This window comes from Rhincodon typus, chromosome 7 (assembly GCF_021869965.1).
Source record: "Rhincodon typus isolate 14 chromosome 7, sRhiTyp1.1, whole genome shotgun sequence".
In the NCBI taxonomy this organism is placed as follows: Eukaryota; Metazoa; Chordata; class Chondrichthyes; order Orectolobiformes; family Rhincodontidae; genus Rhincodon; species Rhincodon typus.
The window spans coordinates 21130694-21156283 of record NC_063338.1 but is presented as its reverse complement, the minus strand read 5'-3'; the positions used below and the strand labels follow the sequence as shown (position 1 = coordinate 21156283).

Genomic DNA, 25590 nt, shown 5'->3' with positions numbered 1-25590 from the left:
AAGACCTCGACTAAACAGCAGTGAGTGTATGGGGATGGGGGCAGGGAATGGATGGTTACAGGCTGGCTTGGAGAGAAAGAAATTAGAGTCAGATCATCATCTGAGCTGGGGATGGAGGGCGGGGAATGAGTCGGGCTGTTGCCACCACTGGGGTAGGGGGACAACAAGGAGGTCATGAGGAGCAGTGATTATTGCAATAGCACAGATGGGAATGGTTGAAATATTAAATCAAGTGGGTGGTAACTCGTGTTGGTATCTTTATTGCTGACCTATACTGCTCTTTAGGTATGTTAACCACCGAGCTTCATGACACCTGTGTGACTCTGTGTGTGTGTGTGTGTGTGTGTGTGTGTGTGTGTGTGTCTGTGTGTCAATGGGTGCTTGTGCATGTGTGTATATGATTGGATGTCAGCAAATGGATATGTCGCTGCATGGCTGGTGTGGATGAATGGATGGAAAGGTGGGTGAGATCGAGCCAAACACACACACACACCCTTCTCCTCCTCCTCCTCTTCTAGACTGCTCATCCCCAACCAAAGACAGAATGGACACAAAAATATTTTATTAATTAGCACCAGTGCTAGACATGTTCACATTGTTATTTTTATTCATTACTCATTCACATTATTTATTTAATGCTGGGATTGTTTTCCTCTGAAATTCATGTTTGTGGCAAACCTCATCTTTCTGAAATTTACTCACCGTCCTCTAGTAAGAGGACGTTTGTAATAAGCCCTCCTAACACCAGGCAAATAAATTGCCCATAGTGCCCAGGGGTCTTTAGGTTAGGTGTGTTAGACATGGGAAATTAGGGGAGTGGGTCTGGGTGGGATGCTCTTCGGAGGGGTAGTGTGGACTTGTTGGTCCGAATGGCCTGTTTTCACACTGTAGGGATTCTATGATCTATGAACCATAATCTAGCCCAAGCCAGGTGAATCTTCCAGCCTCCTGTAAGTCCTTACAAACTTGGTCTCTTCAATCTGAGTATAAGAACCCACCTGCATGGTGAACAACAGAGATAACATTTTTGCTGCCTTGTGCAGAACTATCTAACCCTGTCTCAATTCTCTGCCTCTCCGATGGCTGTAGACCCACTTCTGTCTGTGAGGTTTTGCGATATAGACTCAGAGTCATACAGCATGGAAACCGATCCTTCGGTCCAACCAGTTCACGCCGACCATGTTCACAGACTAAATTAGTCCCACTTGCCTCTGTTTGGCCCACATCCCTCCAAACCTTACCTATTCGTGTACCTATCCACATGTCTGTTAAATATTGTAACCATACCTGCATCCTCCACTTCCTTCCTGGCAGTACATTCCACACACGAACCACTTTCTGTATAAAAAGGTTGCCCCTCATGTCCTTTTTAAAACTTTCTACTTCCACCTTAAAAATGTGCCCCCTATTTTTGAACTCCTCCACCCTAAGGAAAAGACCCTTGCTATTCATCTTATCTATGCCCCTCATGATTTTATAAACCTCAATAAGGTCACCCCTCAACTGCCTATGCTCCAGTGAAAGAAGTTCCAAATTATCCAGCCTAGTTTTAAAACTCAAACGCTCCATTCTTGGCAACATCCTGGAAAGCTTTTCTGAACCCTCTCCAATTTAATAATATCCTTCTCATAGTGGGGTGCCCAGAACTGTACACAGTACTCCAGAAGAGGCCTGACCAATGTCCTGTACAACATCAATATGATGTCTCAGTTCCTACCTTCAAAAGGTCTGAGCAATGAAATGCCCTCTTAACCATCCTGTCTACCTGTGATGCAAATTTCAAAGAATTACACACCTGAATCCCTCGGTCTCTCTCTGTTCTATAATTTCTACCCAGGGCCCTACCGTAAGTCCTGCTCTTGTTTGTTTTACCAAAATGCAATACCTCACATTTATCCAAATGAATCTCCATCTGCCACTCTTCATCCTTTTGACCCAACTAATCAAGATCTCTTTGTAATCTTAGATAGCCTTCTTCTCTGTCTACAATACCAGCAATTTTGGTGTCACCCACAAACTTACTAACCATGCCTTCTAATATTCTCATTCAAACCATTTATATAAATAACAAACAAAAGTGGACCCAGTACCAGTCCCTGTGGAACACCGCTGGTCACAGGCCTCCAGTCTGAAAAACAACCCTCCACTGCCATCCTCTGTTTCCTACTGTCAAGCCAATTTTGTAACCAATTGGCAAGCTCACCCTGAATCCCATATGATCTAACTTTATTAATTAGTCTACCAAGTGGAACCTTGTCAAAGGCTTTATTAAAGTCCATGTAAACAATATCTACTGCTTTGCCCTCATAAATACTTTGGTTACTTCCTCAAAAAACTCGATCAAGTTTGCGAGGCACGATTTCCCACGCACAAAACCATGCTGACTATCCCTAATCAGTCCTTGCCTCTCCAAATGCATGTAAATTCTATCTTTCAAGATCATCTCCAACAACTTACCCACCACCAATGTCAGGCAGTTCCCAGGTTTCACCTTTCAGCCTTTCTTAAATAAAGGCACAACGTTAGCCATCCTCCAGTCCTCTGGCACGTCACCCATGTTTATAGATAATGTAAATACTTCTGCTACGAGCCCCACAATTTCTTCCCTAACTTCCCACAACATCCTGGAATACACTTGATCAGGTCCCAGAGATTGATTCCACCTGTATGTTTTCTATGACCTCTAGCACTTCTTTTTCTGTAAAGTGAAGTGTTTTCAAAATATCAACATTTATTTTCCTGAGTTCTCTGGCCGCCATTTCTTTCTCCACAGTAAAAACTGGGACAAGAAGTATTCATTTAGTATCTCTCCCATTACCCGAGGTTCAACACATGGATGACCTCAATGATCTTTAAGCGGCCCTATTCTCTCTCGAGTTGCTCTTTTGCTCTTAATGTAATTGCAGAATCTCTTTTCATTATCCTTAACCATACCTGCCATCTCATATCCCCTCTTTGCTCTCCTGATTTCCCTCTTAAGAATACCCCTACACTCTTTATACTCTTCAAGAAATTCATTTGAACCCAACTGTCTATATCTGTGATTTTCTTATTCTTGACTAGAACCTCAATATCTTTATGCATCCATTGTTCCTACTCTTACCAGCTTTACCCTTTGTTCCCTACTCTTAACAGCCTTACCCTTCACTCTAACAGGAACATAATGCCTCCGAACTCTCATTATCACACTTTTGAAAGCTTCCCACTTGACGCTTGAATTTTACCTGCAAACAGTCTACTCCAATCAACTTTTGAAAGTTCTTATCTCACACCATACCTGTTAAGAACTTTATATTTTATGGAAAGTTTATCCTTTCTCGTAACTATTAAGAAACTAACAGAATTATGATCACTAATCCAAAATGATCCCCCTACTAACAATTCAGTCACTCGCCCCATCTAATTTCCCAAGAGAAGGTCAAGTTTTGCTCCTTCTCTAATAGGTACATTTACATATTAATGAAGAAAATTTTCTTGAATACACTAAATAAATTCTTCCCCATCCAAGTCTTTAACACTATGGCAATCCCAGTCAATGTTTGGAAAATTAAAACCCAAAGTATTACAACCCTATTATTCTTACATATATCTGAGATCTCTCTACATATTTGTTCTTCAATTTCCCTCTGACAATTGGGCGGCCTACAGTACAATCCCATCAAGGCAATCACCCCTTTCTTATTTCTAATTTCACTGGAAATATCTTCTCTAATTACCGTAGTAATGGTTTCCTTAATCAAAAACTCTCCTCTCTTGCCTCCTTTTCTATCCTCCTTTTCTATCCTTTCTATAGCGTCTAAAACCCGGAACATTGAGCTGGCAGTGCGGTCCTTCCCTCAGCCAAGCTTTTGTAATAGCTATGACGTCAGAGTTCCATGTTCCCATACATGCCCTGAGTTCATCAGTCGAACCTGTAGGACCCATTGCATTGAAATATGTAGTTTAATTCTTCAGAGTTGCCTCGTTCTCTGGCTTGTTCTTGTCTGCCTTTTCCAATTAACTTGCTCTTTACTGATTCAGAATGATTCTCACCTGTCTTTCTATTTTGATTGCTACTTAGGAACACTCCACCCCTCCCCCTCCTAGTTTCAAGGCTCCCAAAATAGAACTAGCAAATCTCCTCACCAGAACATTGGTCCCTTTCCAGTTCAGATGAAACCCAGTCCTTTTGAACAGGTCTTTTCTGCCCCAAAAGATATCCAATGATCTAAAAGTCTGAATTCTGGCACATTGCACCATTTCTTCAGCCATTGATTTATCTGCCCAAGACAACAAGGTGCAGGGCTGGATGAACACAGCAGGCCAAGCAGCATCATAGGAGCAGGAAGGCTGACGTTTCGGGCCTAGACCCTTCATCAGAAATGGGGGAGGGGAAGGGGTTTCTGAAATAACTAGGGAGAGAAGGGGAGGCGGATAGAAGATGGATAGAAGAGAAGATAGGTGGAGAGGAAACAGACAGGTCAAAGAGGCGGGGATGTAGCCAGTAAAGGTGAGTGTAGGTGGGGAGGTAGGGAGGAGATAGGTCAGTCCAGGGAGGACGGACAGGTCAAGGGGGCGGAATGAGGTTAGTAGGTAGGAGATGGGGGTGCGGCTTGAGGTGGGAGGAGGGGATAGGTGGGAAGAAGAACAGGTTAGGGAGGCGGGGACGAGCTGGGCTGGTTTTGGGATGTGGTAGGGGGAGGGGAGATTTTGAAGCTTGTGAAATCCTTATCTGCTTTCCGGAGGGACCACTCTCTGTGTGACTCCCTTGTCCGCTCCACATTCACCTCCAGCCCCACCACACCAGGCACTTTTCCCTGCAACCACAGGAAGTGCTACACCTGCCCCCACACCTCCTCCCTCACCCCCATCCCAAGCCCCAAGAAGACTTTCCACGTCAAGGAGATGTTCACCTGCACATCTGCTAATGTGGTGTACTGCATCCGCTGTACCTGTTGTGGCCTCCTCTACATCGGGGAAACAAAGCGGAGGCTTGGGGACTGCTTTGCAGAACACCTACGCTTGGTTCGCAATAAACAACTACACCTCCCAGTCGCGAACCATTTCAACTCCCCTTCCCATTCCTCAGACGACATGTCCATCCCGGGCCTCCTGCAGTGCCACAACGATGCCACCCGAAGGTTGCAGGAACAGCAATTCATATTCCGCTTGGGAACCCTGCAGCCCAATGGTATCAATGTGGATTTCACAAGCTTCAAAATCTCCCCTCCCCCTACCGCATCCCAAAACCTGCCCAGCTCGTCCCCGCCTCCCTAACCTGTTCTTCCTCCCACCTATCCCCTCCTCCCACCTCAAGCCGCACCCCCATCTCCTACCTACTAACCTCATCCTGCTCCCTTGACCTGTCCGTCCTCCCTGGACTGACCTATCTCCTCCCCACCTACACTCACCTTTACTGGCTCCATCCCCGCCTCTTCGACCTGTCTGTCTCCTCTCCACCTATCTTCTCTTCTATCCATCTTCTATCCGCCTCCCCTTCTCTCCCTACTTATTTCAGAAACCCCTTCCCCTCCCCCATTTCTGATGAAGGGTCTAGGCCCGAAACGTCAGCCTTTCTGCTCCTATGATGCTGCTTGGCCTGCTGTGTTCATCCAGCCCTGCACCTTGTTGTCTCGGATTCTCCAGCATCTGCAGTTCCTACTATCTCTGATTTATCTGCCCTATCTTTTTATTCCTACTCTCTTAGAATGTGACACTGGGAGTAAACTGGAGGTTACTATCTTTGAGGTTCTGCTTTTTAATCTTCTACCTAGCCTCTTATATACACTCTGCCAAGTCTTAACCCTTTCCCTAACTATGTCATTCTTACCAATGTGTACAACAACTTCCAGCTTCTCGCTCTCCCCTTTGACAATATGCTTTAACTGTTTTGACAGGTAATCCAATGCTACAATGGCTTTCATGGGACCAGTCTACTCTCAAGGTGCACCTGTATGCCAACATGATTCAAACGGGCCATGTGCTTGTGTAGAAATACTAAATATCTAATCTCCAGATCCCCAAATCTGAGTTAAACAGACGGATCCAAGCCCAACTGTTTATGAAACCAATGGGATTTCTAACTTTGCTTCCCTCTAAGAGTCTGACATTGATGATCTACAAACAAGAAGTCGTCAGAATTGCTCTTGACTACAAATGTAAACCTCTAGCATCATCTCTGTGACTCTTTTGACTTGTCTCCTTCTTGTCCCCATAGCAACCAGGCCATCCAGGCCAGTGGTTGGGCAGCATTCAGAGGAGGTCATATGACTACCTTCGCTGTTCCATTTTACCTTACATTAAATCAGTCCCAAACCATTATAATCTTATAAGCTTTATATTTGAATAAAAGGCAATTATCTTAAGAGAAAGTGTGTGCCTTTGAAATGAAGCAAGAATTAATAAAAGGTGAAATTGGCAGGGACTAATATAAGGATGAAAGTGGTTATTAGAAAAATACTAACAGACGGTTGCACTTACCTAAAAATGATGACTTCTTCTGTGCCTTCCTGTTTCCTCTTATACTGCTGCAGGCAGACACTGCAATGCTCCTGTTTGGGATTCAAACCCTTGCTAACAGCTCCACGCAGGTTGCAGAGTGACCAATGGAGGTCATGGTTCAGGAGTTTGGTTGTGGTTTCCAGCAACGTCTGTAAAAACAACCATTTGGACACATTTTAAAACAAAAAAAAATCTATTTTTGCAAAATCCTATCCATGCCACTCAATGAATCTCTATCATTGTGTCGTCTTCCTTCAGTTATGGATTTGGGGATGACTTGGATTCTGATTATTGATAAGGTGCTATTTGGAAGGTGAAGGATTTATTGTGCAGTGAAGGTGCTACTTAGTTTAATTTGGTCAGTAATATCTTTAGAAGGTTTTTGTAATCAGGGGATCACTACAGTTGCCTATTGCCTAAGTTAGAAGCTCACCTGTTTCAACTGACTCAATCAGAGCCAGAGGGTAGCTGTGGAAGGCTGTGACTGGTGGTATTTCACAGGAGTTGGCGCTGAGACCTCTGCTAGCAGTCAGTGGTCTATATAAATGATTTGGAAGAAAATGTGGCTGGTCTAATGAGTAAGTTTGCGGACGATACAAAGATTGGCGGAGTAGCAGATAGTGAGGAGGATCGTCAGATGATACAGCAGGATTTAGATCAGTTGGAGGCATGGGCAAAAAAAAATGGCAGATGGAGTTTAATGCGGACAAATGTGAGGTGATGCATTTTGGAAGGTCAAGTACAGGTGGAAATTATACAATGAAGGCAGATCCCTTAGGAGTACTGATATGCAGAGGGATCTGGGTGTGCAGGTCCACAGATCACTGAAGATGGCAGCGCAGGTAGATAAGGTAATAAAAAAAGCTTATGGTATGCTTGCCTTCGTTGGAAGGGGCATTGAGTATAAAGGTAGGCAAGCTATGCAGTAGCTTTATAGAACTTTAATTAGGCTACACTTAAACTATTGCGTACAGTTCTGGTCACCATACTACCAGAAGGAGATGGATGCTTTGGAGAGGGTACAGAAAAGATTTACCAGGATGTTGCCTGGTATGGGGGAATTTTAGCTATGAAGAAAGGTTCAATAGATTGGGTTTGTTTTCACTGGAATGCAGGAGGTTGAGGGGTGGCCTGATAGAAGTTTATGGGATTGTGAATGGCATGGATAGAGTGGAAAGTATGAGGCTTTTTTCTAGGGTGGAGGGGTCAATTACTCAGGGACATGGGTTCAAGGTGTGGAGATAGAAGTCTAAAAGAGATGTGTGAGGCAGACTTATCACACAAAGCGTAGTGAGTGCCTGGAACATGCTGCCAGACGGGGTGGTGGAAGCAGTCACAATAGCAGTATTCAAGAAGCACCTGGATGGATCCACAAATAGGAAGGGAACAGAGGCATACAAACCCTGGAAGTGAAGACAGTTTTAGTGTGGAAAGGCAAAATGTGTCGGCACAGGCTTGGAGAGCCAAATAGCCTGATTTTGTGCCGTATTATTCTTTGTTCACATGGTGACTGAAGCAAAATGTTTTCTCACACTGAAAACCATACAAGTGTAAATTCTGTCAAGGCCGTTTTGCAATTTGTCTCACATAGCCTTCAATATCAAGTTAAATTTTTTTAACAATTTTGTCATACCATGGATTACAAAGGCTTACCACTTTTGTTTGGGTGGCAGAACTATATATGTTGAACATCATATGTACCATTTAGCCATTTGGCAGTAGCTTTAGTTCAACATATACAGTTCTGCCACCCAAACCAAAGTGGTAAGCCTTTGTAATCCATGGTATGAGAACTCTTTCCTTTGACAAAACGGTCACATTATCTCATCTACCATCCATCATTATTCAGGCCTTCTACAGGCAAGATATTAAAGCAATGGCTCAGAGAAAAAGGTGACAGCTAAGCCCGCCCAAAAGTAGTCACACCACTCTAGTGAGGATTAAACTCAGAATATTCCTGCCCATTAGGAAAAAGATCCAGGGCATTTTCGCTGTTCAATCGAAATTTGTCTCGGTGATCACATTGGCACTGACTTAGTTCTTATACAAGGTGGTCCCTGCCTGACACAGACCTAGCTCTGGCCTGTAGGAACACAGTAAATAGGTTCCCAGCCTGTGTAACAGTTCCACTGTTCCCTGGAGAAAGAATAAGTGCCCAACATTTAACCTTGGATAACATTTAAGTCTGATCCCTGGTCACTCTTAACCTAAAAAGATGAATCCTTCCGCTGGGTCTATATGCTTCAGCTTATTATCAATGTATCTATTTAGCTGTTGCTTGAGTAGTTATTGCATTTTTGGGAGCAAGTCAGTACAAAACTTGATACCAGTTGCAAATATGTTTAGGAAAGGTACTGTGGGAAATCGAAGTATATAACACGGCATGTCTGAAACACTCTTTTGTGCATTAGCTTAAGGTCAATTGCAGGTGAACAAGAGATTTACGACTTTTTTCATTCATTCACGGGACGAGGGCATCACTGGCTAGGCAGCATTTATTGCCCATCCCTAATAGCTCAGAGGGCAGTTAAGAGTCAACCACATTGCTGTGGGTCTGGAGTCCAGACCAGGTAAGGATGGCAGTTTCCTTCCTAAAGGACACTAGTGAACCAGATGGGGTTTTTCTGACAATCAAAATGGTTTCATGGTCAGCATTAGATTCTTAATTCCAGATATTTATTGAATTCAAATTTCACCATCTGCCATGGTGGGATTCAAACCCGGGTTCCCAGAATGTTGTCTGGGTCTCTGGATTAACAGTCCAGTGATAATACCACTAGGCCATTGCCTCCCCAATCTGAGTAGCTAACACAAGAATAGATGGAACTAGTTCATTGCCGAACCATGCCATCTCTAACCTTCCCAATTTTTATGTTAGAATATCATTTTATTAAAAGAAAAGGAATTGAATAAATATCTGGATGAGCAATTACAGTTCATTGTTCAATGGGGATGCAACAAGGAAATTTTTATTTTCACGAAAAGGACACTAACACAGATGGATAACCACAAGCAAATAAATAAACTGTAAAAGGGAACGAAGGTATTTTCACACACGTGGCATACTAGACAGGAATATAAACAAGAGCAACCTGATCAGTATGATGTAACAATTGAAAACAACAAATCAAAACAACCAAATTGCTTAAAATATGTGATGTTTGCTTCTGTAATTCCTTCCCCTCATGTTTTAATGCAAATTTCTTTGAGGTCCCCCTTTCCAATTGACATGGGCTATAAAGGAAAATCTCTCGCATACAGAATAGGTAAAGTAAATTAGCTTAGTCAACATTGATTACTATTTCCTAGATAGCATTACAGACAAACAATAGTAATCTGGAAGAATCCCTTTCTCCAAAGATGGTACAGTTTATTATAGCAGCAATTCCAATCAAGCATCAAACTATTTTATTTATTGATTGATGAAGGCAACAGGTTTTGCATTGGAGGTAGCGAGCACAGAGGGTTAAGGAAGAAATTCAAAACAGCTTAACACACTGCCTATCATGATATGAGCTGAGCGACTATTCCAAATTGATATCACACAGCAATCGATTAAGATTAACAGTAATACTGATTGATGAAATTGAAATTGCAATATAACGGATTCCTTTTTATAACAGCAAACTGAATTTCAATATCTTGTAATATGGAAAACATGTTGTACAGAAAACAGAACACAAAAGACTTATTGATATAGAAATGCTAGCGTGTGCCTTTCATTCATAGTACTAGAATTGACAGACTCATTAAATGTGAATAAATAATCAACGAGACAAAGGGATTAATTTTTCTGGTTCTGAATCTCTCCCTAATCTTGAGATAATAACATTAAAAGAAAGGTGAGGCTTGGATAGTTCCAACAGACTTATAAATTGAAGTGATCAGACTTCACTAAAACTGAGGGCAAAATTAAACTGCATTGACCTTGTCATTCCTGTAGGCGAACTGTTCATGTACTTAAACTATCTCCTTACACATGCTGTACATTTCCTGGAAGAAAGTGACATTGTTGAAAAATATGATAGCAGCTTTGGAAGATACAGACAAGAATCAAAGTCTGTCTAAAAAGATGTGCTGGTGAATGCTGTGGCAAGGAAACACATTCGTTTTTGAAGTAAAGGACAATTTCAGGAAAAATCTTTGGTTTGTATATTCGTATCATTTACATTCTTGCATCTCGTCAAACGCAGTGTCATGCAGCAATCATCTGCAGCACCAGCACTGCAGTCATGCATTATCAAAAACAGATGGCTGCTGTTTTAAAACCAAATTTGTCTAGGAGGAACTTTTTGTTAGAAAATCAATTCTGATGCACCTGCAAAACACAGAGATTTCAACTTCCCTCAATGAGATAGATCAAATTAACACATAAATCATTAAAGTATTTCAATTCCCTGTTTCAGCTGAGGCCTGGAGCTGTAGTTAAGGATGTTTGTTGTTTATGATGCTGCACCGGATGCAATGCTGAACATTTCATTATTTTTAACCATTTCTTTCATTTGTTTTTACAATTATGGAATCATAGAAATTTGCAATGCTGCAGGCTATTCAGCACCAAAAAGTCCACACTGGCTCTTTGTAACTGCAGTTGTGCTTTGTCCCACAATTAACTGTCAAATTCTCTTCAAATTATTTATGCGATTGTCTACAATCGCTTTTCAGGTTAGAATGCTTTGGATCCCAACAACTGGAGTGACAAAAATTCTGATTCCTCGAGATTTTTTGTCAATAATTTTTTATTTGTGGCCTCTGTGTCTGAGGCTATATCTTTTCTCTCTCAACTTCATAAAAACCTCTCATCATCTTGAAGACCTCTTTTAGATTGCCTCTTAACTTTCTCTATTCCAAATTAAACAGTCCTGACTTTTTCAATTTTTCCTCATAAATAAATCCCTCATCCCTGCTAACATTCTGGTATACCTCCTTGTTCCATTTCTAAAACTCCTAAGACTTTCCAAAAATGAATTGCTTTTAAAATAGCCACAAAACTCCAACTGAGACTGAACTTTTGATTTTATAACTTTCTCCTTGCTTTTAAGGTTTTATTCCAATACTTTTAAACACACCTAGGCCACAAGTATATTTTAAACACGATAAACTGATTTGTGACTTTTTGTTGACTAAATGTGAGTTGCATCAAGTTTCTGGAGGGTTTCTCACCACAAAGCCTGAAGACTTCTCATCATATTTTACGAAACACACCTCAAAAACTACCTACCCAACCACAAATGCTTCTCTCACATCCAATTCTTGTCCCCAGTCTTACAATAGACTAATTCTGGAACAACTCAACACTCATCGCTGACTAGTATTCTGAAGGTGCTTTGAACAGGTTGGAGATGGCACCTTGATTCTCCGCGAGGGATCTGATGGATAGGCTGGTGAAAAGGAGTGGCGTCTTTTTGAGAGACGGCAAAGGAGACCACACCACGGAACCTGTGTGTGCTAAAGTGTTGGTGCTGAATGAGGTGTTCAGACATGTCTGGGGCAGGGAGGTGAGCAGCATACTGGCAATCAATGCATTAGGATGGCCAGGGATTAGGGACCCCTCAGGTCAGCGTACTGTACAGTGAATGGGTTCACAAGTAGCATGGTTTCCCTTGAAAGGTTAACATATTGAGAGGTCCTGCAGTCCCCTCCCTCTCGGCTCCAGGCATTTAAGCTGCCCACTCCAGATTTGGTCACAGCCATTTTCCTTCCAATTGTGCGCTTTTCAAATTCCAGCATGAAGGAATTCAGCCTTTGATTGTGTGTGTCAGCATGGCCCCAAACCTCCAGATCCCCTTCCTGCTAGCCCTTCCCATGAGTCCTATAGGCTTCACACTCTCCAGGTCTTACCCAACCCCAACTAAACTTGCACCTGATCATCTTTCTCCTCAGCCCCTGCCACATGAGAGGACCATGTCAAGTGCAGTCATTCACTGTCTTGAAGTCAAAGTGCTCCTGATGGTGGATGAACCCCCTCTGCGTTACACCCTTCCCATCTATGCTTTACCATGTCCACCCACCACAAATTGATAAATGTCAGTCCACCCCTTCTCACCACATCCTGCAGCACCCAATCCTGAAGAATAGGATCCCAAGTCTCCATCTCGTGGCACCTCCCTTGTCCCTCAAATCCCTTTCTCCCTATTTCTGTGGATGGGACCAATAGGCCACATCCTTGAGTGACCTAACCAGACAGACCCAGATGTGAAGTGCCAGACCCCTGGCTGAAGCCCATACAGTTGCCTGACTGTGTTAGACCTACACCCTGAATGGCTGTTACTATGGAGCGACAAGACTGACTATGAGCCACTCCCCGGATTGCAGTGGCATGGATCCACAACCAAGAACATCATGACCAGACACCTGACCATGGCAAATCTCCTGGACTGGTATCAGAGGCTGCCCTTGATTTATTGCACTGGGAGCCAATGACTGATAGCCCTCAAAAGGGTTTGATGAGGACTACTTGACCCAAGACTTTGATACATGGCTAACTGCTTGCTGCACGTACATGCTGCTGGCACATGTGCAGATGTGATATTGATATAGCACTGTGCCATAAAGCAAGATTCCTGAGACCCTTCCTGTTTGACTGAGGACTGCTGACCAACTAGGCAAGCTGCCTCATTTTGTGACTGCACTCATTGGCATAGCACTGCAAGGCAAGGCAGGGATGTCGTGAGCACCTAGGTCAGTGAGCGTGAAGAAAGCTTGCTAGCAGCCCTGAGATACTGCTTAATACAACTATGATCTGCCTACTTATCCCTGCGTGCAAAGAGTTCTTACAGAAAAATTTCAACGCTGGTGGCTGGTGCTCATGCGATGCAGGTCTGCCTTTCCTAAATGGCCTGAAAGTGGATCAGATAGGTGTTGTGATGGTAGTGAGGAACTGACAAATGTTGGATGGTAAAGTCCATGAATGAGCGGTGCATGAAGCTGATGGCCATGGATTATTCCTTAAGATTTGGTGCTGACCAACATGGACGCTAGACACAGCCAGTGATGAACTGAAGTCATTAGGTATCCCCTCTAACTTCTATCTCAAGAATTCTCCATGTCGTTTGGCACATTTCGTAAGATAGGAAGCTGAATATTAAACAGGCAGTTTGTGGCATTCTTAAGGTATTTAACGAATTTTTCAAATTGGTAACTTGTCAATGCCGAGTGAGAAACCTGCTTCTTTGCACTGCAAAAGTATAGAAGATGCAAACAAGATGCGCCTGATGCTGAGATGGGCCTCGCACGACTTCCCATTCGATTATGCCACAAATCTTACCATAACATTCGTCATTCAGACTCCTGTAAGATTCCACCCACTCAACTTTCTCTGCACCTTTAAGAATTTGCCTGTTGACACCAAGTTTGCTCTGTTTTTCTACACCTTTCAAAAGTCACTCCATTTCCATAAGACCATAAGACGTAGGAGCAGAAATTAGGCCATTCAGCCCATTGAATCTGCTCTGCCATTCGATCGTGGCTGATAAGTTCCTCAACCCCATTCTCTCGCTTTCTCCCCGTAACCCTTAATGTCCTTGATAATCAAGAACCTATCTATCTCAGTCTTAAATGTACTCAATGACCTGGCCTCCACAGCCTTCTGTGGCAGTGAATTCCATAGATTCACCACTGTCTGGCTGAAGAAGTTTCTCTTTATCTCCGTTCTAAAAGGTCTGCCCTTTCTTCGAAGGCTGTGCCCTTGGGTCCTAGTCTCTCCTACCAATGGAAACATCTTCCCAACATCCATTCTGTCCCAGCCATTCAGTATTCTGTAAGTTTCAATTAGATCCCCCATCATCCTTCTAAACTCCAATGAGGATAGCCCCAGAGTCCTCAAACGTTCCTCATATGTTAAGCTTCTCATTCCTGGGACCATTCTCGTGAACCTCCTCTGAATCCTCTTCAGGGCCAGTACATCTTTCCTGACGTATGGAGCCTAAAACTGCACACAATACTCCAAATGTGGCCTGACCAGGGCCTTGTAAAACCTTAGTAGTACATCCCTGCTTTTATATTCAAGTTCTCTCAAAATAAATGCCAACATTGCATTTGCCTTCCTGACTACTGACTCAACCTGCAAGTTTACCTTGAGAGAATCCTGGACTAGAACTCCCAAGTCTCTTTGCACTTCCAACTTCTGAATTTTCCATTATTGTCTTTTCAAACTAGTCCTCCAGAGTGCATCACTTCATGATTTTCCATCTTGAATTCGATCTGCCATGCCTCTGTCCATTGTCCTTCCTGAGTCTTATAATTATTCTTGCAAATATCTACTATTTTGCAAAGTTTCATATGACCTGCAAAGTGTATATACCCAAGCTAAGACCATCTTATACAAATCAAAATAATTGGTCTTTGTGGAAAACCATTGCAAACAACCTTCAGTCTAAAAAAAATCCATTTCTGCTTCTTGTCACTTTGTCAATTCTGTAGCCGTACTTCCATTGTTTGCCTTAATTCCATGGACTTTAATTTTCTTAGTGAAACATTTTTATGCTGCTTTATTAAATGTCTTCCAAAAGTACTTTTTAAAATTCTTACATGGCATATAGGACTCACTGGCAAGGCTTGCATTTATTGCCAATCCATATTGTCCTTGTTCTAATTGAAATAGCCTAGAGAGGTAGAGTATAGCTAAGAATCATTTCTGTGGGTTTAGAGTTACATGTAGGCCAGATCTGGTAAGGATGGCAGATTTCTTTCCTAAAGGACCTTGAGGAACAAGATGGATTTTATGACAATTGACAAGCTCTTTCTAAAAAAAAACTGAATTCAAATTCACCATCTAACATAGTGGTATTCAAAGCAATGACCTGAAAGCATCAATCTGGGCCTCTGGATGACCAGTTCAGTGACCTTACCACTACATCTTATGTATAGATTATCTCCTGTACCTGTTGATCAACATTCTGTTATCTCAAAGAATTCAATCAAGTCAGCTTTTAACAATTCTGTTTAAATGTTCCTGAGTAACTCATGCCTTACCAAACAAAAACTTATTTTGTCCTTGATAGAAGTTTCCAATAACTTCCCCACCATTGATGTTAGGCTGACTGGCCTGAATCACCTGGTTTAGCCATCAATCATTACCGTAATACAAATGCAAGTTAGAAACCCTTTAGTTCTCTGGCAATACTCCTGAATACAATGCTGAGCAAAAGATTGTGAATAATGCCTTTGCTATTTCCATCTTTGTTTCTTTCTTTGAGCAATTGTTTTGATTCGTAAAAACCAAAAGAATTGTGGATGCTGTAAATCAGGAACAAAAACAGAAAATGCTGGAAAAGCTCAGCTGGTCTGCCAGCATCTGTGGAGAGAAATCAAAGTTAACATTTCAGATCCAGTGACCCTTCCTCAGAACTGTTTTGGTTCATCTCCTGTATCTATTACTCCTCTATACATAAATATCTGCTTTTCTTTCAGTGTAGTCTTTATAACATCTGCTCCCCTTGTGACACCTGATCAAAAGTATTAATTCAATACTTTGGCCATATCTACAACACACATGGAGACTTACCTTTGGATCCTTATAGAACTGGTTTTTCTTAACTTAATCTCTTAAAATGTATAGGTTTGTAAATTATTTTTGGGTTCAATTAAATGTTGTTTGTTGCTCTTTTACTGTAGTCTTTCTTTGCCTCTCGTATCAATTTTTTTTTCATATCCCTCCTGCACGGTTCATAATCATCCTGGTTACTAATTACATTTTGCTCCTGACATTTACCAAAACCTCATATTTTGGTGTTTTACCTTTTATCTCCTTCATCCAGGATTCCGTAGCCTTGAATAGGCTACCTACATTCGTCAATAGAATATGTCTAGATTTTGCCTAGACTGTCACTGAATGTCTTCTGTTATTGCTTTATCAGCTTTTCCAATTTACTGAACCCCTTTATTGAAGCCGCCGCCCTTCTTAAATTACTGAACTTAGCTCTTCCCCAGATGAGCATTTTTGTCTTTAATATTTGCTGGTGGTAATTAATCTAAATCAAATTATGTGATATTTGCTGTTAGCTGGCATCTTGCATTCAATTCAGTTTCATTTCATCAAAGTCTTTTAAGGTGTTTGTCTCCCTCTGAAGTGAAATTATTGTTCTATTACCATTTCAGTTAATTCTAGAAGCAGAACAAAATGGAGTTCTGGTGATTAGAATTACAGAGTAATATCACAGCCATCACTCTTTGGAATTGTATGAATTTAAGAAAAAAAAAACATTTCCTACCAAGTTACCTTTAGTGAACAACATAACATAGTAAATTTGTTCAAGGATCAAAATTTCCTCTTCAATTGGCTCTTAATGATCAAATTACCAATTTGGCTGTCAGCATTATCGTGACAAAGAAAGCAACAGACTGAAATTCATAATGCCACAATGCAGTTTGAATTAATTTCAGTTAACATGTTGCTGCTGGCTGTCTGGTAGGCTGAATGTTCAGTGTTTTCCATTCAATGACTCACATTCACAAAGTAAGGATACCATAGTCTGAATGGACCATGAGGCTAACCAGTGGTTTAACCTCAGGGTCACCAAGCCTCAGGCGTGGGAGAGGTTGAGAAGGATAGTCCTACATGGAATTGAACCCATGTTGTTGTCATCACTCTGCATTGCAAACCCGCTATCCAGCCAACTGAGTTAACTGGCCCCAATTACATTACCAAAGCATGTCACATTAAATCCTCAAGTTAATTCAATTAGTAATTTTGATTATTAGGTTCAGTCTAAATGATAAAAAATCACCACCCAGACTTACCATTTTGTGAATGTCCTTTGTGCCACAATATTATGGATGAAAAGAGCATCAGCGCACAATATCTGAGTGGGACAAGAAGTAGCTTGTGGCTGAAATGATGCAATTAAAGACTCAATTGTCTAATCAATCAATAGTGATAATAGACACAGAATTAATCCAGCGACGGGAAGCAGGATGGACTGGATGGGAAGTATCAGATGAGAAGCTAAATTGATTCTGTCAGTTTGTACAAATAAGGTAGGAGTATGGAACAAAAAATAAAACAACTGTTTATTTTCCAAATACTGACCACACACAAATTGAGCACTGAACCACAAATATAATTGTCCTGAATCACCATCATCCATTAGATTGTACACTATACAGGATAAGAACCTATTACAAATTTCAGATTTGCCATTGGTAATCTGTCATTCAGTAGTGCTGTTCACCCCGTATTTGGTCTAAGTATCTTACAATTCAGAAGCATTCTCAGATTGCTAAATGTTTAATTGTGCAATTGGATAACCTGTAGTGGCAGTGGGAACACAGTGGAAATGGTGTTGGCAACAACAGAAAGCCCTTGTGATCGGAACTGAATAGCTCTGATTGAGTTTTAGTTTACAGCATAGATCGGGGGGCTGTGAAACAATTTTCATGATCCGGCCTTAGTATATTCAACAGATCAGGTGTCAGCCATCATCACAGTATAGGAAGCTCATTGACTTGTAAGATGTTAGAGAGTCATAGAGCTGTACAGCACGGAAACAGACCCTTTGGTCCAACTCATTCAAGCCGACCAGATATCCTAAATTAATCTGGTCCCATTTGCCAGCATTTGGCCCATATCCCTCTAAACCCTTCCTATTCATATACCCATCCAGATGCTTTTTAAATTTTGTAATTGTACCAGCCTCCACCCCCTCCTCTGGCAGTTCATTCCATAAACGCACCACCTCTGCGTGAAAAATTTGCCTCTTCGGTCCCTTTTAAATCCTTCCACTCTCAACTTAAACCTATGCCCTCTAGTTTAGACTCCCCTAACCTGGAGAAAAGGCCATTCAGCCTGCCCGTGCCCCTTAAATTTGGGTGTGCAGACGAACTTGAACTATCATCCACTTCTTCCTCATCATCTATTTCAATGTTCCTTCCTCATCCAATAGAGCCACCATGTGTTGTCCCTGTTGGAGAGTGAAGTTATGTAGCGAACAATAAACCGCTGGCACACAGGGGACTCTCATTAAGCTGTGCTGCAAGAAGCCATCGAACTTCTCCTGGCAATGGAACCGTTGTTTGAGAATTTCAATGGCTTGCATGACAAAGAATCTAGTCGAACCACGGCTTTGATCACAATGCAGTTCTCTCTGTTTTCTTTAAGGCCAAGAATGAGGGTGGGTAGAAAAGCAATGAGGTCTACCACTTGCGTGCAGGAGGGGATTTATCCCACGTAATTATGTTTTTCCCAGCTCATTAAATACTCACAAGTGGGTAAAACGCCAAACTTTACAGGCAAGTGGGAGGAAAATTCTGTCCTGCCTCAGGGCTTTCTCGGCTCCAAATTTCAGACACCATGTTTAAAAGGCAGCCCTTCAATCTCTGCAATCCAGGCATATCACTCAACTCCTGCGCATCATCCCCAATCATCCCTAAACCTGTCAGAGATCAAGCAAATAGTAGTACATGTTACTGACGCCTCACTACTGGTTTTCCCAAAGACTGTCCAGAGGACACGGTAAGTTATTTTCCTTACTGATAGTAATGAGAGGCCATTCTAACTGATCAAGGCAATGTGGATAGTAGTGGCTCTGGGTGGCTCAAAAGACCCTGGCTCGAGTTGCAAAAGGACAAATCATTTGCTGTATTCTGTCAGAGCACGTGCTATGGTATACTTAATGCTTCACACCACTGTGAGTGAAAGTTAGCAGTGTAATGTCCTGCTGCAGAGAACTGCAGCGCACAAGAATGGGTACCAGGCATCTTCACCTGGTCCCTCGTGCATAATCAATGTCTCTCACTTCATAGTACTGACCAATATAGCATACTACTGCCACCGTAACAGTACTGCCTCTCATACATCTACCTGGGTTTACAATGAAACATCAAAGGAGCTGCAACACTCAGCAACTCACACACTATCAGGTCACTGGCCTTTCATTACAAGTAGGAGAATGTCGACATCTGATAGCTTCTCCCGTGACAAGGATACAACCACAAAAGAAGGCCATTTGAGTTGTATCCCTTTACGTGAACAGCCATCCGTGCCTTCCCCATACAGTTGTACTAGCATCACCCAGAATGGTTGCCTCATTTGAGCAGGCTTGTTGGCCTGGTTAGGCTTCATTCCTAATAATAAGAGTTTAACAAGCCAGACTGCATTAATTTTACTTTGCACCTAATGACTGGATTCCTCAGAGCATTCATAAGCCAAGTGTGTTTGAAATCGTCTATGATGGAAGGGTTAACCAGCCAGGAGTTCAGAACAGTGGCTGTTATTTGGTGACTGGATGGGTGCGATACTTGCTAATTAGATTGATACTTGTTAATTGCAGTGAAACCGCTGCATTGAATAGTATCTTTTGAACATTTGTTAATTATGACAAATGGCTGAAGTCAGAAGAGGCTGACGGAACCAGAACGCAACCGCAGTGGGACAGGAGTACGCCCTAGATTTAACTTACTTCTTTACTTTTCTATGTTTTGTACCTAGGTACCTTGTACCTGAGATGGTGCCACTGTAAACTTTTCACTATACTCCGCTCCCTGTACTTGAGTATATGTCACAATAAAACTTAATTCTAAACTCGAGATGACCAATCAAATGGAAACATTTTGGAATGTGCTAAATAATCAAAAGCTGATCAGTCCAGGCAAACCGAGCTGAAGATCTCAGTCAAAGATTTTTTAAAAAATTCTTTAATGAATGTGGGTGCCACTGGCTAGGTCAGCATTTATTGCCCATCCCTAAATGCCCAGAGGCAGTTAAGAGTCAACCACATTTATATGGGTCTGGCCAGGTAAGGACAACAGTTTCCTTCCCTAAAGTTAATTCGTGAACTACATGACTCTTTCTGAAAATCTTGAAAATTGAAAACAGTACTTTCAATGATCATCATTACTACCTTAATTCCAGGTTTTTATTGAATTATTTGCCATAGTAGGACTTGAACCCAGGACATTACCTAGGGGTGACTGGATTAATAGTTGAGCGATAATACCATGAGGCCATTGGCTCCCCTAAGGGAGGACTACTCCAAAGGGATTCATATGCTTCTCAAACTGAACACTTCAGGGCAACTGCATGATTGAATTGAAACTATTTGTTTAAATTCTCAATAAAATTGTTAGATTTAGAGTGATATCCTGTCAATTATAATTCTTGGTCTCTGAATGTTTTAAAAAAAAAGTAAAATCTCCTACAAGTCCCTGATCCTTTCTTCTTTTTCCAGAGTAAACACAAACAGCAAGGTGAATGGATGTTCATTACAAAATAAAAAAAACAGGAAATCAAATGCAGAAGTGCATAAGACATTACCAGGAACCATACATCAGTCTTATGTCAATGCAATGGCGCCCTTGAGATTCATAATGGCAGTGTGTTTTTGAAGATAACTGTGGATGTAAATAAAACAAAACTCTACTTGTTGTTTCTGGAAGCATGGGCAAACAAGGGAAGTAATCTTCTGGAAAACGTCATCAGTCACATGCTTAATTTAAGAATAAACTACAGAATGCCTTACAGTACCAATTTCCCTGTGGCAGCCTAGGAACTGAAGTCAATAAAGTTACAGTGACCTTGACAGGAATAGACAATGATGTGTTAACTCCAGCAATTGACTCTAGGTGGCACAAGTCTCCATCCAGAACTGGAGCCTCCTTAACAACTGCTCTTCCAAATAAAGCAGGGCTATATTATCCTGGGCTTGAAACATGCTGTTAGGAGGAAGAAATTTCAATGAGTGTGTCTCCTTCTATTTGGTTTTCTGATGTCACATTGCTGTTTCCTCACTCCTCTTGTTACAGAAGGAAACAACTGAAGAAATAGCAGTCTCCTAAAGCTCTGTACCAGTTCAGAACATTGTACTAACGCTATGAGAAATTTAACATACTCCGAGTGTATTGGGCCAAATGGATAAACAACAAAGTATCTTCCAAAAAATATCCAGAACAAATGAATATCACTTCAGTATCACTGAAAATATCTGCATGCTATTTACTATCCCACCTCAGGTTGTTTAATGTCTCTCATCAGTGTGGATTTGTGATTTAATCAAAGGAAAACTCTCAAGTATATTGGCACTCATCACGCACAAGCAGCTTTGTTGGCTTGGGAGCATTTATGTGACAGAAGACCTTGGCCTAGCTATGGACTTTTGGTATTGTGAGGTAGCCAGAAGTCCTTCAGGAAGCCCAAAGCTCCACTTTAAGGATACCTGAAAGTGTGACATGAACACCTGTGAGACATTAGTTGACAACAGAGAAAACTGATAACATCACGTGTGGGTTGGTTATATCACCGTGATGATTCGTCAGTATATCCATTTAGCAACAGGCACCAATACAGAAAACAACTCACGGAGATACCTGATAACTGGTTCATTGTGTCACTTGTGGCAGAACCTGATTCTTATGGATTGGTCTCATCAGCCATCAGTAAAAATACACACTATGAAGCTTCCCCAACCCCACTACATTTGATTTGCTGCTTGTCCATTATTTTACATAGATGTAAGGATGATGATCATCTGATCACTGCAAAAACCTCTTCAATCTCTGGTTTACTGACACCTCACATTCTCCTGTAGCAGAGATTGCAAACTGTGGCTCTTTAAGCTTATAAAAAAATCATCTGATTTAAAGCACAATACCTAAGCATAGCTTGTTCCAAAATCCTCTTTGAGGAAAAGCAAAATGAAAAATCTTGAAAAATTACTGAAACTAATGTAAAAAAAAAAGTCTAATTAAATGTTTACTTTCATTTAATCACCTGGGGTGTTGAAAGTATGGAATCATGATCCAAGTATAGTTATGAAGAACTTTAATCTCTGTTTTAAACAAATTCTATTCTTATTTTGTGTTCCTTAATAAAGTTCTATATTCACATTTATAATAGAAACCATTTATGTAAACTTGCCATGTTGTAACTACATTCACCTGCTACAGCACCTCTATTGCATTTCTGTTTAGTTGCTGTGTGACAGGTTTACATAAAGTTTCTATTCTAAAACTGAGCATAGTGCTTTCCTCAAGAACATGTCGACAGAAAGTGTACACAGATTTAAGATGCATACAGATGTAATATTTTAAAGTAGATAACATAAGAAATCCATTAAAAATTAAACAATTCAGAATAAAATGATGACACCACATCCTTGCCTAAGCTGCTCTTCTTTTTGTTTAAACATGATTTTATTTTTAAGGCCCATTTTCTTGAATTACTTTGACATTATCTGATTAACATCATCCCCCTCCATTCCAGGCTTAGGGAATTAACCTCCCCTTGCCCTTACTCCCTTCCTCATGGTTTTGCTTCTCTCTGACATTATCTCTCTGCACCCAGGCCCTGGCCTTACCTCCCAGCTTACGCCCCAGCCTTGCCTTCTCTTTCCACACTGAAATAACTCCCCAGAGGCTGGTATCCTGTCACCAAGTTACCGTTTATTTACGCATGAAAAGTCCATGCCACTGGTCCAGCTCCCTCAGAACCACTTCCAGAGTGTCAGAATGTTGAACACTCCTCTTTATCTGTCAGCCAGGGCTCCCTGATTGGACTGACTAACAGCCCCAATCAGAGGACTCATATTCTATGAGGTCCACCCGGCTGACCTCATTACAATCACTACACCCACCCCAGCCATGTCTCCCTCTGCCCTTATCCAAGATTGCTTCCTTCATCGTTGAAGGCTATCCCTTTTCCTGTGGCACCAAACTCGCATTAAGGGCTTCGTCTAGTATCAGAAGTTGGTCAATACAACAACACTGCAGCTTCCTGAACTAACTAACTTCCACCACTGGGTACAGCCTGGCCTCTCAAATATAACAGGTGAGTATTATTTTTTTAAATACCATAATATACACTGGGTGTATTGCATTGAATTTATTTTATAGTTAGTGAGGTACTTTAGTTTGGGACTTATTTCAATTAGGAATGCACGGTGCTGTGTAGTATTTCAACTTGTATAATATTTTTCTTCCCAGGACAAAAGATGTCCAAAGGAGCTAAAGGATTTGAACATAGGTTTGTTTAGGAATGAATGACGCATTTAAAGTTAAGATTTTCAGGAACACAGCCACAACGTTAATTGAGGACTTACACGTTCTCTATTATGGAATGACTAGCACAGTGTTAGAAATTGCTGGAAAATATCCTAAAAGTTTCCTCCTCTGTTGAGAGGAAAGAGTTCAAGCGTCAACACCTGGTTGAAGCTCTGCTAATCATTTTCCTCGCAATTGCTTCAGTTCTTCTGGATTTACAGAACCAGACCCCCTTTCCAATTAATAGTGCCTCAGTGGCTTCAAATTGTTCCCAACTTGCATCCTGAATGCCTCTGTACTCATCGGCCCATACCAACTGCTTCTTACTATACCTACAATTGAATTCTTTGAGCTTACTGTCACACCCTTTGTCTACACGTCAAAGAGTGACGCGCAGCACAGTGGCTCAGTCGTTAGCACCGTTGCCTCACAGTGCCAGGGTCGGGGTTCAATACCACTCTCGGGCGATTGTCTGTGTGGAGTTTGCACATTTTCCTTTTGTCTGTGTGGGTTTCCTCCCACAGTCCAGAGATGTGCAGGTTAGGTGGATTGGTCATGCTAAATTGCCCATTGTGTCCAGGGATGTACAGGCTAGGTAGATTAGCCACGGGATATGCAGGGTTACAGGGATATGGTAGTGGGGGGTGGGTCAGGGTGGGTAGGTCTTTGGAGGATCAGTGTGACTCGATGGGATTCTATGAAGTCTCCCGACATAACAGTCACTTGATCTTGTCTGTACTGTAGCCCTTCCAAGTGTTGAAGTTGCCATAATTAAGGTCTATCTGATCCTGCTTTATTTGTTAAAACTTCACAATCCATTTACATATATCTTCGTTCACAAACCTGGAACATGTTCTATGATAGCTATAAAAGCATGTGAGCTTTTACGGGACATTTGAGTTTTCAACTCTTTCTTTTAATTCAAGGTAAAATGATGCATGTGACCTTCAATTAATTTTGCCTGTCAATAAGCCAACGTGACCTGTTTGCCACTGGAATTAAGTTAAGACCCACTAAAATCCAATTTCCAGCTTTTACAGCTGAACAACAACAGCCAAAGCTGTTTGTTCCTCTCTTGCTGATTCAGAGATCCTGGACAGAGGATGCGTAAGTCCCAGAGAGAGACAGAGATAGGCAACTGAGACAGAAGGAAAAATAGTTTCTGTTTCGCCACCAGGAAGAATGCAGATGTGGATACATTTCTATCTTAAGAGTCACAGCCCATGGAAATGTAAGGATACTGAAGGATTCACCCCGGCTTAACTGGTAAGCGTTGTAACATCATGGGCTCATTTTGGAAGTCAGTTTGGGGGTTTTCAGAAAGTGAGAGAAATGACTTTTGACAGGCATTGTGACTCATGGAAATGGGAAGTAGGAGTTTGTTAGAAACTGGGAGTAACTTTGGACTGAGTCCTGGGAAATCTACAATACTTTGTAGAGTTTGGTGTATTGACATAGTGTTCTTTTTTTGGTTGTGCTAAGTTCAATAAGTTAGTGGGTTAGTTAACCACTAAACTAACATTTGTTCAATGTTAATTTTGATTGTGAGTTACAGTGAAAGTATGAAAGGCTGCCATGTACTCCTTTGAGACGATCACTGGGAATTCAAATCTCCATTTTTAAAGTTACTGCTCTCTGTAGGGAATGCAACATATGAGAATATGATTGTGCGATTGTTATATAATGTTCACTTTCAAACATTTTTTTGTTTTAAAGCATGTAGTTCTCACAATCTATATATGCCAGAGGGTGACTCTGACAAACCTGTTCAGTTTGCATAATCACCACTGTCAGTTTATTGCTGTCTCTGCTCAAGAAATATTGACTAAAATATAATGAGAATTTATCGTTCCAGTTGCATCAATTGTACTCAACATTTTAATGTCTTTCATTGGGGGGATACTGAGATGCCCAAGACAATAACTACTGTGAATTAAACATTGCTTTAGCTTTCAATAACAGCTGGAAGATACAATCTTTCTTCATAAGGACTTTCTGTTGCTGTCATTATATTAAATAGTCAGTTGCCTAGCTCAATGAATATACTATACATTTTACATGTTTTAAACGGAAGGCCATGGAACTATCCTTATTAAGCATGCATACAATAAGATTTGATCTGTGCTGAAAAATGAGATG

General features: G+C 41.4%; 1 protein-coding gene across 5 annotated transcripts in view; it reads right to left on the bottom strand.

Moving 5' to 3' along the window:
- vps8 (VPS8 subunit of CORVET complex) overlaps window positions 1–25590 on the bottom strand; it is a 518442-nt gene that overhangs the window by 198836 nt on the left and 294016 nt on the right. For all 5 annotated transcript variants that reach the window (XM_048598730.1, XM_048598733.1, XM_048598732.1 and 2 more), the window contains one exon: window positions 6460–6629. In XM_048598730.1, the coding sequence (XP_048454687.1) occupies window positions 6460–6629 (170 nt within the window). The remainder of the gene's footprint in view (window positions 1–6459; window positions 6630–25590) is intronic.